Source organism: Emydura macquarii, unplaced genomic scaffold (genome assembly GCF_026122565.2).
Source record: "Emydura macquarii macquarii isolate MOO-44397 ecotype Brisbane River unplaced genomic scaffold, CSIRO-AGI_Emac_v2 contig_2422, whole genome shotgun sequence".
NCBI classification, from domain to species: Eukaryota; Metazoa; Chordata; order Testudines; family Chelidae; genus Emydura; species Emydura macquarii.
In genome coordinates this window covers 663,951-681,455 of record NW_027132559.1, presented here as the reverse complement: position 1 = coordinate 681,455, position 17,505 = coordinate 663,951, and the positions used below count along the sequence as shown (strand labels likewise).

At 42.9% G+C, this 17,505-nt stretch overlaps 1 protein-coding gene across 1 annotated transcript in view; it reads left to right on the top strand.

Moving 5' to 3' along the window:
- Window positions 1-7,353: 7,353 nt before the first annotated feature.
- Window positions 7,354-17,505, top strand: part of CDCP1 (CUB domain containing protein 1) — a 47,424-nt gene continuing 37,272 nt past the window's right edge. Inside the window, exon 1 of the mRNA XM_067561726.1 lies at window positions 7,354-7,485. Within this exon, the coding sequence (XP_067417827.1) occupies window positions 7,407-7,485 (79 nt within the window). The 5' untranslated portion in view covers window positions 7,354-7,406. The remainder of the gene's footprint in view (window positions 7,486-17,505) is intronic.

The window sequence follows — 17,505 nt, the reverse complement described above, 5'->3', positions numbered from 1 at the left end:
GGGAAAAAGCCAGCAGCAGCCGCAGCCACCTGTGAAAACAGTGTGATCCTGTGACAAACCAGAGAGGGAGCTTTGAGTCTACTGGCTAAAGAGTTGGGGCTGTAAGCTAAGAAACTGATCACTTTTTCTTGCTTCCTCCTGCTTCAAAGAAGCAGGACTTTGTACATTCCTTATAAATAAACAAGATTGCATCAAAGAGAATACCACACTCCATCTGTTTCCAACTGGAACATCCCTAGAGCCCTGAAATTTGACTGGACCTGGGGTCAAAGAGGGGTAACGTTGTTTATTATTGTCCCAAAGGGGTGCGAGGTGCTTTGAAGACATATAATAAAACAAGTCTTTGCCCCAAAGAGCTTACTGTCTCAGTAGTATTTGACTGTGCAGTTTTGTTTCCTCTTCTGTTTATGCCTACCACACAGATATTTTTAATGATCATGTTTATCTACCCCTCCCCTCTCTCCTGAGGGAGAGGCCATTGTTTTTTTTAGTGGAGCCCTTTTGGGCAGCAGCCTCTTTCCACCAAGAGACAAACATCTGTTATCTAGCGAGTTTTGAAAACAAGAGACGTAAGAAAATCCATAATTTTATTTGGCTGACAAAACCATCTATCTGTGGTTCTTATATGGCTCTGATCCCCACAGAATCTGAGTGACTAGCAACCTTTAGTGTAGTCATTCTCAAAACATCCCAGGGAGGTAGGGAAGTGCTATCATCCTCATTTTACAGATGGAAAAATGAAAGACAAGGTGACTTGCTCAAGGTCACAGAGGAAGGCTGTGATGAAGTAGAGAATTGAACCCTGCACCCTAACCACTGGACTATCATTCCTCTAACAGCAGATATTGCTTCTACAAATGTTTGAAACCGCCATCAGTGTAGTGGCACTGGCTGGGACCAAACTCTAATCCTCTGCCTCACCAGAGAAAAATGGCTTCCTGTCAGCCTATTCACTTAGTTTTTTAAAATTAAAGGAATGTCAGGAAGGTGTTTTCTTTACTTTTGGAAATTTCCAAGTGCTCAGGCTCAGGTTATCTTGAAACTTGCCAAAGAAGTAGATCACAAAAGCCTGCGTGAATATTCTCATATAGTGGGATTACATTGTTAGCTAGGATTTTCAAAGTGCCCCAAAGAAGTTAGGTATCCATCTCCCACTGCTCTCAAATGACTGTTAGTTCCCAATGAAAGCTTTAATGTATAAGGAAAACAGAGTTAGCTTGTGCTGTGTCCTGGCTGATTTGTTGTTGGCCCTACTCTCAGCCCCATTCAAAATCTACAGCGTGGTTTCATTTTGAAGCATGACTGCTTTTATTATATGGAATAACTTGTTGTGCCTAAAGCAAAGAACTGAGCCAATCCTGTCATATTAGTAGACATATAAAATGAGATCACTTTGTAACTCTGTTCACAATCATGTTATGGTGGCAACAGCTGAAACAAGCACAAGTGTCCCCATAAAGATTTTATTTGTATAAAAATATTGTTGTGACTTTCCTTCCTCAATGACAGAAAAAAAAAATACACTGACAGCTAAAGCTATTCAGTAGGCAACACAGAGGTGGATTTGATACATAAACAAATGCTACTGATGATGACCAGTTCTTGACCAAGAAGTACTGCATCTTAGTTGTGTCAATTCTGAGAGGGTGCTAGTGTGGTCACATTCCTAAAGAAGCTTTGTAATCCAGTAATACAGTAATCCTGACAGATCTGAACCAGTACACTAGAGTTGAACTCCCTCAGACTTAGGGTAATCATGAATTCATATCCAGATGAGAACTTCTCAGCTCAGCATCCTTCTCTTTAAGACCCCTGATTCTTCATGAAGCTCTGTCAAGTCAGACACTTGAACTCCTGTAGAGTCCCATGGAGGAGGGGGGAAGGAGCTCTGTAAAGGTACAGGAGTACATCTGCATGGATCCCCTTGAAAGATTGGGGACCTAATCGGCAAACAAATAGGACCAGCCGATCCAACCTCCCTCGATCTTTAGGGAAGTCTGGATCCAGCTCCAAACTTCTCAGATTTTATAAAGTAGTAATGTGTATTATCTTATTATGGGGATCTGCACTTTCTTGCCACTTTCCATATTGCTCAAAATAATTTCAGCATTTGCTCACATCTTTCCTATATTCAAAGCAACTATTTCTGGGGAGTAACAACTCTAGCCCTGGTCTCCTAGACAACCTGTCTTAACTTTTCCTATATTATATATGCAAGCACAGTACTATCTGATAGATTTAAAGAGCAAAGCAACATTCAAAGCTTCCCATTGAACCTTCAGAAAAATAAAAACAACCCTAGCTAGCATATCAGCCTAACAATCCTCCAGAATTCATCAAGAACTCCAAAAGGTTTGAGATGATCTCAAGTCTCTTATACAGTCCTTTGGGGAAAAGGCATGTGACTTCTAGTAAACTTGAGCACAGGTCTAGGAGCCAGCAAGTCATCTTGATTCTGCCAATGTCTAGCTGTGCAACTTTGGGCAAGTAACTAAAACTTGCCTCAGTCCCCCATCTGTCAAATGAGGATAACGTTTAGCTATTTCACAGGGGTGCCATGAAGATGAATTAGTTAATGTTTGTAAATCATTCAAAAATGAAAAGCGATAGATAAGTGCCAAGAATAATTACTAGTATACAGAGGCTGTTCAAGACAATTTGCCACTCTAGGCTAAACTTCAGAGTGATGCCCTCCTCCTATCCCCTAGAACACAGATTCTTGATGCAGGGGGAAGAGGCATGCCTCCCAGGACGGCATGTCAGACTTTCAGGAAGGCATCTCAAAGCGTGAGGAGGCCAAGTCCCATGTCACAGTGCTAATGACTCAGGTTTGGTTCAGCCACCTCTCCATCATGACAGGGATGCAGCTGGGCCAAATGTGAGTAAGTGGCATTGCAACCTGGCACACAGGGTTGTGGCACCACTCAGGTTTGGTCCAGTTGTCCCTCCATCGTGATAACGGAGGGGTGGCTGGGCCAAATTTGAGTGAGTGGCATTGCAGCCTGGTGCACGGGGTCACAGGGCCACTCAGGTTTGGCCTGGTCATCACCTCTGTCACCCCAGGCAGCTGCCTAGTTTGGCTATAGATAAAGCAGCTCCTGTTAACATAAAGACATTATATTCATTTAAAAACAGTCTATCTTGCTTGGTTGTTGGGCTGAAAAACAACTGACACTAGGAATTACTTTAAATATGCCATGTACTGACCCTTACGAAAAATTAGTATACGACACTTTTACCGAAAAACTTGATTAACATGAAGGGAACTAAAAATGTGTGACTTTTCAAAAATGAAGTGCTCTTATTTCTATAACAGTTTTTCCTAGTTTCAGAGAAGATTAAAAATGGGCCCAATTCATCCCTGGTGCAACTTTAATAAAGTCAATGCAGTTGCCCCAGGGGTGGCTTTGACCAAAGAAGTGCTTTCATTTCTTCCACGTACAACTGGAAATGCTGAGTGCCTTCAATGCCCATTGAAATTAATGGGAGCTGAGGGCACTCAGCATTTTGCAGGGTCAGGCTTTCCATTTCTGAATTTTAGAAATGTAAGGCAAAATACATCTTGAATATTTTACATGATTTTGACTTTTCCTCTACTGTGAACATTAGTATTCTTTTATATATTTCTGTAATAACTGAGTGCCCTTGTGTGTCAGTATAACTGGAATTAGCTGTCCCTTGCCAAAGATTGTACTATCCATGATAGAAATATTTTATAACTATATCATGGAATTCTTAAAAAATTGAACTGTCAGAGATTCAGGTCTAGATTTCACAATTTATTTGCACATTAGACCTACATCACTTTACTTCCGACTACTTGATGATAATGGCCTCTGTACAGTGCCTTTAATTCTAAAGTACCAAAGGATTTCACAAACTGATATATGCCAATTGTTTCACCAGCCATTCTAGGATTGCCACCCATCTGGGTTTACCCAGACAGTCTGTTTTTTGGCTTCCTGGGTTGCCAGGAGCCTGGTTTTTGACCGGAAAGTCTTGTCAAAAATGGGACCTAGCAACCCTAAACGGCACCAGAACCAAAAGTCTGGTTACTGTGGGGAGGAAGGAGATGTCGGGTCATTAACCCATGCCAACCCCTGCTCAGCCAGGGCTGCCTCCTACTGACAGGCAGGCTCCTTGAGACGTTCTAGGGAGCAATGAGGGAGGGTGAAGGAAGAGGGGAGAGGAGCATACAACAGGAGCGGGGCCTTAGAAGGAAGAGGCGGAGAAGGGGCAGGGCCTTGTGGGAAGAGGCGGGGCAAGGCAGGCCTTGGGGATCCCATTACTAGCAATTAGAAAGATGGCAACCCTACACTGAACTGAAGCTACCTCTGAGGTGAGATGTGATCACCATTTAAGTAGCATATAAACACTACACAAAAGTTTACGATTGGAAGAAAAGTCTTAATTCAGTTGAAAGTGCAGGGAACTTTTAGGTAGGTAGAAGGTAGTTATACAACATTAGAATTAGGCTAGGCACCTGACAAAAGTGCCATGAGATTTTCAGTCATCAGAAGTGGTCAGAACCTTTAGTATTATGTCTCATTGGAAAGAGAGCACCTACAGCACCACAGTACCCTTTGCACTGTACTAGCAAAGTGATTTAGCACAGGCTCAGTGAGAAGGTTGCCACGCACAGATTCATCAACACCATTTCCTAACTGTACCTCCAAAATATTAACAAATATGTCTGAAAATTACAAGTCACAAGAAGGGAATATTGTTGCAATGCTTTGAGGTGCCCAAATTCTTCATTAGAATTATATCTTTGTATTAAAATTAGAGTTATGCAGAAAAGGATAATTCCATTTCACAGAGGATTCTGATATTTCTAAATTTGGTTTCCATTCCAGTTAGAAATGAAAACCAAAAATTTCAAAATTCTCCATCGAAGGGAATTGAGCCCTGGCTTTGGGGCAGTCTGCCTGGCAGGCTAGAAAACCAGGGGTCCTTGGCCCAGTGGCAATCTGTGTGACTGGCTGCTCCAGAGCTGCAGACCCTGAAAGCCCAGGCTGATGAGGAGCCAGAAGGGCAAGCTGGCAGGAAACCAGGCAGGTCTCCACGAAATGTTCTGATTTCAGCAAATTCTGATTATTTTGTCAGAACTTTTCTAACACTAATTAAAATTGTATTTTAAAACTATAATCCCCATTAAATGCACTGAATAAAATATAGGTAAACTACCTTAGAAAAAACAAATATTTAGAGAAAATAAGTGGTGTCTGGAATTTCAAAGAACATAGAACACCAGTAATTAATTCTGGAGTCCAAATTTGCCACTGATATAAGTAGGCACAACTCCATTGTGCTAACACAACTGACTGACACCAATGAGAATTTAATCTTGGCTATTGGCACACGCTTAGAGAGGCAGGACACAGAGGTGCTGTGAGAATTAATCTTAATAATTTACTTTGAAATCTACAGATTAAAAAACTTCATACAGTGACTCACATTGTAAAGGCACCCTGACATTTTAAGGATCTATGCAATTAATAGCAAACAAATCCCTTAAATTCTAGATGTCACTGGCTAGAAGCAGCAATGAATGTTTTGTTTGTCATTGTGTTTGTTGGCTTGCTTGCTTGTTGCATATGCAGTAATTATTTTGCATATTTCTACACAGACAAGTGTATTTTAGTCCCATTATGGGGGGGATGGGGAGAACCCCAAATTTTTTGGCCTGGGAAGTACCTCCCAAACATTTTCCCTTTTTTGCAGGGTGGGGAACAATTAAAAAGAAAAACAGTCATTTCCCCTGAAATGGTCCCAAATATATGGCACTGTGTGCAAGCAGAAGAGTTCCAGAGGAGTAAGCTGTGTTAGTCTGTATACAGCAAAAGCAACTTGAGTTCTGTAGCACTTTAAAGACTAATTTTAATTTCAGTAGGCATGAGCTTTGGTGAGCCTCAGCTCACTTCCTCAGATGCAGTTGGTAGAAATGATACAGCAAAATAAGAAACATAGAAAATATATAGAAGGCAACATTTACATATCCAAAGGCATAGATAACAATGGGGAAGCCGGGTACTTGAGGCTTGATGACAACCATTGAGTAATAGCCCATGGATATGTAAATGTTGTCTTCTATATATTTTCTATGTTTCCTATTTTGCTGTATCATTTCTACCAACTGCATCTGAGGAAGTGAGCTGAGGCTCATGAAAGCTTATGCCTACTGAAATTAAAATAGTTAGTCTTTAAAGTGCTACAGAACTCAAGTTGTTTTTGTGTGCAAGCAGAGTCAGAGCTGGTTAGCACTGGGGGACTGCAAAGGAACAGCTAGGCACTGCCGGAAGTGGAGGTGGAACTGGAACTCTTCTCTCTGAGTCACTAATGAACTCCATGGTGTTAGGTCCATTTCACAACTGGGATGGGTGGGAATGTAAACGCATCTCATGGGCATTGCAAATTCTCCCCTCCCCTCAGTTGCTGTTGGCTGTGTAAGCTCTCTCCTAGATCACATTAGACAGCATTGCTCTCTGACTTGCCTGGGGCCACAGGTAGTCTGCAGAGGTGAACGTGCATCCCGTGCTGGGAAGAATGAAGAAGGACTGCAGCTGGGAGAGGGAAGCGGGGAGGGGATAAAGATCGTTTAGGAAAGAGGGAGGCGCATGGGGAAAAGGAGAGACACAAAGGGGATCATGAACAAGGGAGGGAGAAGTGGGGAAAGGGAAAGGGCGAGCTTGGGGAGGGAAAGCACATAGAGGAAAAACAGGTGTGTGGGATGTGGCCATTGCACCAGGGCATGGCATAAGGAGAGCATGAGACGGGAGCCCTCCATCTCTCCTAAGCGCCTTGTTAAGGGCTGTGTGCTGCCAGAAGTGCTGTCCAGATTTCCGCGAGGTCCTTAGTATCCAGTGGCAACTGTCATTCAAACGGGGAGCCTTATGCCTGGCCCAGTTCGCCCCCGGGGTAACTCCGCCGAACTAACCCCCCCCCACCTGCCCGCCCGCTCGCCCCTTCCCGCCCTACGCTGGGGGGACGAGAGAGCTGCGCGCTGTCAAACAGCTGCCTCAGAGGTGGTTGCCCTCCAGTGGTGGGCAGGGCGGCGCGTGAAGCCTTTGGGACGGAACGCTGACGAATCTTTGCCGCGTGGGGCCAGGCAGCTCCCTGCTCGCTAGCGGCAACTTCTACTCCCGAGTCCCCCAGGCAGCGCAGCCGGGAGGAAAAGGCGGAGTTTTACCTGGAGCCCGGAGGGAGGAGCTGGGGCTGGGCTTGCTGCTGCTGCTGCTGGCCTGCCCTTTCGTCGCAGGTACGGGCAGGGCGGAGCAGGAAGCAGAGGGTGCCCGTGGTAGCAGCAGCAGCAGCAGCAGGGAGTGACCCCATCCGCGTCCAGAGCAGCAGCAGCCTGCCCGCCGCGGAGGCCCGGGGCTGCACCCGGGGGCCGCTGATGCGGGGAGATGGCGCGTGGCCGGTCAGTGGCGCTGGTGGCCGGGCTCCTCCTGGCTGCGGCTCAGCTTCTGCAGCTGGCAGTGGCAGGTAAGCGGCGACTCGGGAGGCGCGGGCTCCGCCCTGCGGGGAGCCGTGGGGGAGCGTGGGCTGGGGGGCCAGGGCAGCCTCCCTGCAGGGGCTGGCGTGCGGCGCCTCTGCTCGCGGGATGCAGCCAGCCCCTGCGCACGTGCGCCGCTGCAGAGCGCGGGAGCTCGGTGACGACCCGCGCTGAGCTGTCCCGGGAGGTGGCGGGCTGTGCTATGCTGTGCTGGGCTGGGCTCTCCACAGAACCTGCCTGGAGAGTTTAGCACCAACGGTCCGGCCCGCCTTGTTGTTGTTTGCAGAGCTGCTGTAGCTGCGTGGGTCCCAGGCTGTTGGCGGGGGGGAATCATATATTTTATGGGACCCACGTCTGTTGGTGAGAGAGACACGCTGCCCAGCTGACACAGGGCTCTCAGACCTGAAGACTTAAGAGCTCTGTGTGGCTCCAAAGCTTGTCTCCCTCCAACAAAAGTTGGTGCAATAAAAGATATGATCCCTCCCCTTCACCCTGCCTCTATTCTAAAGAGCCAGCACTGATGGGGAAGTGACGGGCTTACACCAGGCACGAAGTAGGCCCTCCAAGTTAGTTTTTTTTTCTCCTCAGCCGTTTGCTTTTCCTTTCCCAGAGTCTATTATTCTTTTCACTGGAGGAAAGTGCGCTCAGTTAGTTCTGTTCTGGCCTTTTTGGACATCATTTCAACAGCAGCGTGTGCAAAAGAGAAGCACACACTGCTTTTTTTGTATATCCCTTTGCACCTTCTGCAGAACCGATGTTTTATTTTGTGTGCCTAAGAGGCAGGGCCAACTTTCTGAAAGGGGGCATCTCTTGGTCCGTCTTGTTCTGAAGAAGAGAGCTGAAGTCTCTCAAAAGCTTATGTCTGCAAATATTACATTTGTTAGTCTTTAAAGTGCCACAGAACTCTCGTTGTTTTTGCTGTATACAGACTAACACAGCTACCCCTCTGGAATTGTTCAAATCTGATGCTTGTGTGTGTTTTGTGCAGACAGAAAAGCTATTATTTGCAGACTCATTTTTAAAACAACACATTATGATCTCATTTAGACGCTAATAACATATGCCAGTAATTTATGCGCCCAAGATGGTCACTCCCTACTTTGCTCTTTTCATGTGGCTGTGCTAATGTGTTGCAGTGATCTGAGAAAAGCTGTTGGCTTTAGCCCTTAGTCAAAATACAGGGAAAATAGTAGACACAATGGAGTAAACTAAGAGTGAAGTTAGTTTTAGCTTGGAATAGTTTAAAACTATGTTCATAATTGAATAACTGTATAGTATCTTAATTCTAAATTGTTGCCTTCATATCTAGAGTCCCATAAACTTTCATGCCTCTCTCTTAAAAACTGTTTCAAATATTCTAAATCTGAAGTAATTTGTCCACATATAACTCAGTGCTACTTTTTAAAATGGGAAGTATTTTAATACTTACATTTTTCATAAAAGCTCTTGTAATTTACAGCTTTCACTGTGGATACAGTTTTTATCATATTATCTTTCTTTTTACTACCCACAATGGGAGAAGTATTTCCCCTTATGTTCATTAGAATTGTAAACCTTTTGAGGGAGTTTGATGTGCTCTAGTATTGGCATTCAGCTGCCAACATAGGTGCTGGAACTAGACGTGTGAGGGGTGCCTCCCGCACCTTCTGGCTTGGGGTGGTTACCATTATATATAGGGTTTACAGTTTGGTTCAATGTCTCTCAGTGCCCCCGCTATAAAAATTGTTCCAGTACCCCTGGCTGCCAGAATTAGGGTGGCCCACAGAATTAGGGTGACTCCTAGTTTTGAGAGAAACAAGTTCCTTAAATTCCTCAAATTCTGTTCTCGCATTCTTGGACACAGTTTCAACAACAGTATATTGAAAGGAGAACCCATTGTTTTTAATCTTACCTGAAAATGTCTTGCTTTCTTAAGTATGAGACATTATCTCATCCTGCAACCCACACAAGTAGTCTCACTGAAGCCCTTCCATCCAGACAGAGGGAAGGGAAAGGGAATTGCTCCCATACATAAGGGTTGCAGGATTGTGCCCAAATGTTGTATTGCACTGCTAGGATGCTTGACATTAACCAGCACCAATTGTCTCCCATTAGAAATGTTATTAAGTTCGGTCCTATAACACTGTAGAAATTCAGATTCCTGATGCAGTGGAGAGTAGGATTTTGTAAATTTCCAAAGACTGTCTGCTGGTAAGACTGGAGTAGGCAGAGCAGAGATACGGCATGACCTTCGTGCACATCCACAAACCTAAAAAAAGCTGTGAAGCTTACTTCTAATATTATCGGCCTTGATAACTGGATTGTCACTTCTATACAAAACAATTGCAAAGTTTGAATATGGAAAAAACTCAGTGTCTGTACAGTGTGACCTGAAAATCATGCCTACTTAATACTTCCACTACCTTGAGGAGGGATAGGCAGTATTATTCAGGATAATCATGGCTTTGAGCCAAGTAAAAGCATAGCTAAACGTTGACTACATAACCAGACAGCATTGTGATTAAGCTTTTAAACTGTCTAGTCTAAAATTTCCAAGTAATATATTTTCATATCAGTGTGGAAGGATTTGTAAGCATAGCCCCTAAGTATTATAACTATACCCCCAAGTCTCTTCAAAGGATGATGAAGCAATACATCTATAGGGCACTCTTTCTTTAGAAAAGAAACATCTATGAAACGGAGGTTTTGCTTTGCAAAAGGGAGAAAAGCCAAGCATTTCCGAGGCCTCTCATAACCTCAGTACCTAATAAATCTTCCAATTGTGGTATCTTTTTGGCACGTGACATTGAGGATTTAGATCTTCATTGAGATGTAGGGCACCCTATTAATCTTTTGGGAGAACAAACTTCCTCCTTTCTGGTCTCCATGGTATATATGTTGCTCTCTCTGATCCAACTAAAATGTGGCTATTGAAATTGTCTTTCTCATCTACTGATTTAGCTTGGAATACTGCAAAACTATGTTCATAATTGAATAACTGCTATTGCCACCACTCCCTTTGTGTCTTTCCTCTCGTTCTGTATTGCACGCCAAATGACACCTAAACTTCTTGTCCTTGCTTTCAAGGCCCTACTCAACTCAATCCTAACCTACATCTCAGATTTCCTCTTTTGTGTCTCCCCCTCTTTCCTTATAGCCTTTGTTTTGCCTGTACAGAGTGGGTAAAAAACATCCAAATCAGAATTATCCATTCACTCACACTGCTATTGTTTTACACCTACTTTATGCAGTAGTACATGACTACTTATGCTGCAAGACAGTGTGGAATTGAGCTCTCCATGTTTGTTTGGTAATTAGCAGAACCAAGCTGTGAGAAAGGAAACTGGCTGGTTATTTGAAATTGGAATACTGGTAGCTGCCTCTATCCCCAGAAATTCCAGGAAATCAAATTTGATCTTTGAATTTTAAAAGCCTTTTCTGCAATTAGAATATAAAATAACATGTGCATAGTACACGATTGTCTTAGAGTGGTAACAAACAAAGTTCCAGAGTACAGTTGAGCACATAGGTAGATGTTGAGGGAGGATAAATTAGAGACTAGAGAGATAGGGAAAATGACAAGTCTAGTTTTGATTTAACAAAACAAGTTTTGTTGTTTGTACAAAAGCATAGTCTAGTGCTTGGAGCGCAGATCTAGGAGTCTAGAAATATAGGTTCTTTTTTCTTGATTGCCACTGGTGATATGACCTTTGACAACACACAGAACCATTGTGTTCCTCAGACCGTAAAATGAGGATGATAATAGTTACCTATTTCACAAGGGTGTTGTGAAGATCAGTAATAGTTGTATGTTTTTTTGAGATACTGATCCTCCGAGCCACATATGACAATCTTCAGAAGTTCGAGAGCTTAGGCACGCCTGCTGGAGCTTGGGGCTTCAGCCCTGGTTTGGCGGAGTGGTGGGGCTCGGGGCTTCAGCCCTAAGACCAACCTCCCTGCTGGGAAGAAGCCCCAAGCCCCACCATCCTGCCACTAGATAGTACAAAGTATATTTACTTGGGCTGGTTGAAAATTTTTCATCAAAACAGTTTGAGGGAAAACTGAGTTTTTGACTAAAGAAAACATTTTAAGAAAATTGTCTGCCTTCTGTGGATTATTTATTAATTATTTTTTTAAATGATGTAAAAACTGAATGCTAAAACCTGAAATATTTCCATTTGAATGTGCTGCTGTAAGGCTTTATGGAAGTTGTAGTTCAGTTGTCTCATGTTCCCATTCTTCTGCATAGACTGTACTCCCTATTGGACTGCATCTCCCACGATGCACAATAGCCAGGGCTTGGTGTCAATGGTGCATCATGGGAGATGTAGTCCAGCCAAGGAGCTCAGCCTATGGAAGCATGGTGCACCCAAACTACAATTTCCCAGAGGCACCATTATAGCATCTCTGAATTGAAATATATCAGTTTCTGGATGAAATACTTCACTGAAAAACTCAAAACTTTCCATGGGGAGTCAAAAACCCAACACTTTCTGAGCAGCTGTAATATTAACTTCAGTTTTGGATTTACAGTTGGTAGATGTATGGAATGACTCCTCAGTCAGGAAGGTTACTAAGGAGGAAAGGGATTCTTCATCTTTAAGAAATTCTTGCCTGAAAGTAGTTTCTTTTTGGGTTCCCTCCCTCTCCCACCGCCCCTTTTGCATTTAACTTTCCCGCTGTGGTGATTTTGTCTTTCCCCTGCTTTGAGTTATTAAGTGTTCATGAGAATGAGTCATTTTTAATGGAATTTTCTTGTTTGTGATTCAGAACCCTCAGTACATGGAATTTTTCATACAGATAACTGCATATTTCAAAATACTTCTTAATGCTGTGTCTTAGGACACCCACCCATCCCCATCACTTCAACCTATATTTTCCTCCGCAGACCTTCACTCCCCCATGCACTTGGGCCTGTCTACATTTGAAACACTACTGCTGTGCAGCTGTGCCGCTGTGGCATTTCAAATGTAGACACTACCTGTGCTGATGGGAGGGGTTCTTCTGTCAGCATAGGTAGTTCACCTCCCTGAGAGTCAGTAGCCAGGTTGACGGAAGAATTCCTTTGCCAACCTAGTGCTGTCTACACCAGAGGTAGGTTGGTTTAACTATGTCCTCAGGAGTGTGGATTTTTCACATCCCTGCGTGACATAGCTGTGTTGACCTAACTTTTTAGTGTAGACCGGGCCTCAGCAAACTACAATCAGGGGAGGCCCACGGTATCTCTTATGGAGGAAAAGTTGCAAAGTGGCTATTTTCATGGAATCTTCACTGATGCATGGGCCAAAATTACAGTCTCAATATTTTCATTAGCAAAGTTGTTTTATAAAACTAAACTGAAATGTAAATCAATCAGCAAAGGTTTCTACATCATGGGGATGCTCCTTCCAGTTAAGCATGACTGCAAATCCTTTTGAGGTGCCATCAGCACCATTCATGGGTTTTGCTAGAGGGAGTCTCTCTCTCTTTCCTGGGACTGATCAAGCTCTTGCTGCTAAAACTCCCCTGGGAGAGCAATGGATTTTGTTGCTGCCCATATTTAAAATGACTTAAGATGATGCTCTTGTCCCCCAATGTATATCATGCTAAAGGGCCCCCCTACTCAACTACATCTTTCTTGGTCTTCCTATCAGGTTCCTGTTCCGCTCGTTCATTTAACTTGCATTGTTCTAGTTATTTTCGAAGCAGCCTCTGTGAGTTTCAGATGCAACTTTTCACTCACAGTAAATTACCAGGAAAAAGTATGAATTAATTATAAATGGGAAAAATACAGATACAGGTATCCACAAAAATGGGAACTTAGTTTTGAAAATCAGGCCTCTAGCGACTTGAGTCCAAATTTAGGAACATTTACTTTGAAGCACTAATAATATACTTAAGCATAATTTTGTGCAGTCTTTGAAGTACGAATTAATGGTATTAAAACCGGTCTAAAGTCCTTTTGGTCTAAAGTCCTTAATCCGCATTTGTATTTTTGGACTTTAAAATTTCACTGTTATATTAGTGAATTTACAAACACTGCTGATATCAATCTTCTTCCCTCATGACTATACAGCAATTAAATTTTTCTCCTCAATTGGCTGATCTCAGTGATATCTATGAAACTGGGGATACAAGACTATTATATGTAGTGTTTTCCTTCAGAAAAGAAGATACTAGCTTATAGGCTTTTTTGTTCTTCCTTATCAGTGACAGGATATAGATAATAGCCCTGTTTCTGCTCCCATTAACATCAGTGAGAGCTGGGTTGTTTCCAGTTTGAATAACCACTTTCTTCTCTGATAGAGATCTTTCTTTCTAAGAGCATAAAAGGTGTATTTATGTGTGCACGCACGTGTTACATACCAGTCAATCTACAATATTTATTTTTTCTTCTCAGAAATTAGGATGGGTGAGGTGAATAGTTTGCTTCCTTTTTTTTAAAAAAAAATCTAGATTGGATCTTTTTCTAAAAAATAGTTCTAGTTCAAACAGGAAATAATTCAGGAAAGTGCTACAGCCTGTATTATGTGGGAGGTCAGACTGAATGATCACAATAATCTATGAACAGGGGGAGTCTCCACCACCACAAAGCGCAGCCCCTGCTGGCACCGCTCCGCGCATTCCCGAGACTTGCAGTTTGGGTGGGCAACGCTACTTCCTACCCCCACAAACTATGCTCATGTTAAAAAGTGGGGGGAGCAGGAGGCAGCGTTGCCCACCCAATCTATGCCGATGGTAAAAGTGACCCCCTGACTTCTACAAAGGTCTGGCGCCCTTGTCTATGTGCCATGTATCTTAATTTTTTCCTCCCTCCTAGTAGTAACATATCACCAGGAAACTTGTGGGGTTTTTTTTTTCTAACTTCTAGACTGTGTTTTCTTTATTAAAACCTTTTCTGTCTTGGAGGCTTCAGTAATGTGGAGACAATTTGAAGGATAAAATGAGAAAGAGAGAGAGGTGAAAGGTTCATGAAAGTGTGAGTATTAATACACTAGACAGCTTTTGGCAGTGTGTATCTGACATCAGAGAAACTCAGTTTGTGTGACCTCACATGAGATTATCAACAGGATCATTTCCCTCACATTATGAATTAACAAACAACAGTTTTCTAATGGTGGTAGTCCAGTGCTTGATGATATTACCACAAAAATATCCTAATAATACCTTTCTTATGCGTGGTACCTTATTCACAACTCTGATCCATTTCAAACTACAGTTTTGGCATCAATGTTAGAAGGAAAATGGCGTGTGCAGGAGAATATACTGCAGTAAATAGGATCTAGCAGCTTGTAAATTGCGTGGAATTCTGAGTGACTGGGGAAAAGAGGAGAGGGGAGAAAGAGGCAGATTCTCCAAACTGGAAAACTCCTCTCTTTTCATTTTTGTTGTAACTAGTGGGTATTTGTTGTATAAGGTGTGCAGATGTGAAACTTTTGAAGCATGGAATGATGGCACTATGGGTCCAGGGAATATTCACAAACATATGTATCCATAAATGTTATCTGTATCTTTGTGAGCTAGGGATTTTATTGTAGCTCCACAGGTTATTGAGCTTCCCCCCAGGATCTAAAATCAGTGGGGGAAGGGAGGGTTATTACTACAAATCCTGGGACAGGTAACCAACTCCAGAAAGGTACCATTCCCTAGGGGAATTGCATCTACTGCTTCAGACCAGGTTCAAGAGACCTAGCAGACAAAGAAAGGACTTTTGATGTAAAGGATCAGCCTGAACTGGAGGGGCCCCTTGTTTGACAATCAAATAATATAAGACTGTAACTGAGAAAGCAAAACCCTGCTGGAAGGGTTTGAAAGACTGGAAACCTATCAGGGTCGGCAGCTTTCTCTAATGCTTGTGTCCTAAATAATTGTATTGTGCTTTGTTAAAGCTGGCTGGTCAGTGGTAACCACTGTCATAGTTCCTGGGAGAGAGCAGAACTGCAAGCGCTGAGCTAAAGTCAAGGGGTAAGAACGATGAATTACAGGAGGACTGCAAGCCTAAATCCATTATCTGGAGAGAGAGGGATGTGGGTTTCCACTTATAAAGAGGTGACAGCTGGAGGCCTGGTACATAAAGGGAAGCCCTTGAGCAGACCACAAAGAGGGCAGAGGTGGATTTTACCCCAGAATTATGACATAAGTTTATGCATACAGTATAACAACCAGGCAATAGTTAAGACACAACAGAAAACATGCTTTATCAAGGCTGGTTTTCATCAGCTTGTCTTGTTTTTTTATTTTTAGTAGAACTTATTTGTATGTGTGTTTTTTAAAAGAAAAGAAGAAGAAGAAAAAAAAACCCGACTACCGCATTCTAGATAGCAGTTGAACAACTTTACCTAAGTTTGTCTCCAACATGAAATGTTCGATTCACAACCTGAGGAACGACTCTTTGCTGGGATTCTTGGAACCAAAGTCTGCTTTGTTTTACCAGTTCAACTCCACCAACACTAGTATACATGGGAAAAAAATGAGAGTCCTGTAGCACCTTAAAGACTAACACATTTCTGTGGGCATAAGCTCTCGTAGGCTGCAACCCACTTCGTCAGATGCATGAAATGGAAATCACAGACAGGAGGCATATATATATATCCAAGGGTAAGAAACAACAATGGGAAGGGCAAGTGCTAACAAAGTCTCTGATGAAGTGGGTTGCAGCCCACGAGAGCTTATGCCCACAAAAATGTGTTAGTCTTTAATGTGCTACAGGATTCGTTGTTTTTGCTGTATACAGACTAACACAACTACCCCTCTGGGACTAGTATACATGAGTTAGTAGTTATAACTACAGGTCTCTGTCCACTGTGGGGGTAGGAATGTTAGAGTTGGGTGATCCTTTTGGTATCAAAATTTGTCTTTTGACAGATAGAAGTAAAGTAATAAAATTTGGGGGGAAAAAATCAGAATGCAGAAGCCTATTCTTTCTTTTCATGTATGGTCTTGTTAAATTCAGTGTGCCTTGGAAACAGTACTAAATGTAATTGTTTTTTGGAGCTATGTTTGTCTAGAGGTGGACAGATGTTGCCCCTGTATGACAACCAAAGGGTATACATGCAGATCATCTCAAACTCTGTAGGATGTCTTGTTAGCAGGAATTTTACATGTGGTAGGAAAACTTCTACCTAGCTGCTGGTAGATGTAGTTCACATATGTGTACCTGTGTATAGATTTGAATTTTAATGATTTCAGATAACTACTGCAGTATCTATAAATAGTACTGAGAGAGGAGAGGAAATAAGAGAAGAAATATAGAAAAGTAAATAGCTGCTTCTTGAAGTAGGTAACACCAAAATGTCAACTCTCAACCTGTTTCTTCAGGTTATTGAGAAATGAGGCAATCTTAGATTGGTAAGGGAAGTGCGCTCGTGTGTGTGTGTACTTGTATGCGCTGAATCTTTTCATGTTCTAACAAGTCCAGGGTAGCTTGTGTTGCAGCTTGTATATGTCTAGTGATTCTGTTTGGGACTGATAATGTATAATTCTGTGCAAAATTAATGGAGAGATCTTCCAGGCTAGGCAGGGAGGGGAGAGACTAGGGTGGTTTTAAGTGACCATTGTGCCCTGCCAATCCTGGTCTGCTCCAGGGGCTGGAGAGGCCTTTGGCATAACAAAGACAGTCCTGGGGGCCAAAGGCCTGGTCTACACTTTAAAAGTTGGACCCTGACTAACATAACTATGCCAGCAAAAGCCCTAGTGTAGATGCAATTATATCAATAAAAAAGTCCTTTTGTCAATACAGGTTACTCCATTTTGTATAGACTGCTTCTCTACAGAGGTTGCTAGTATAACGGTACCAGCAAACCCCTTCAAGTGTAGACAAGGCCTATCTTTACGGCAGCCTACTTAGACTGCCCAGTATTTCAGCATTGTTACAGGCTGTGGCCTGCTGCCACCACCGCCACCCAACACATTCCCTACTCCATCCAGAACTGATGAGGGGGTCCTTGGAAAGCAGCCTTACAGCTGTCTTCCTCAGTTCCTGCACTGAGGGAATCTTCCCTTGGCTGGAAGTGGGGCTTTTAGGGCCCCTTTACATCACTACGGCCTTCTTA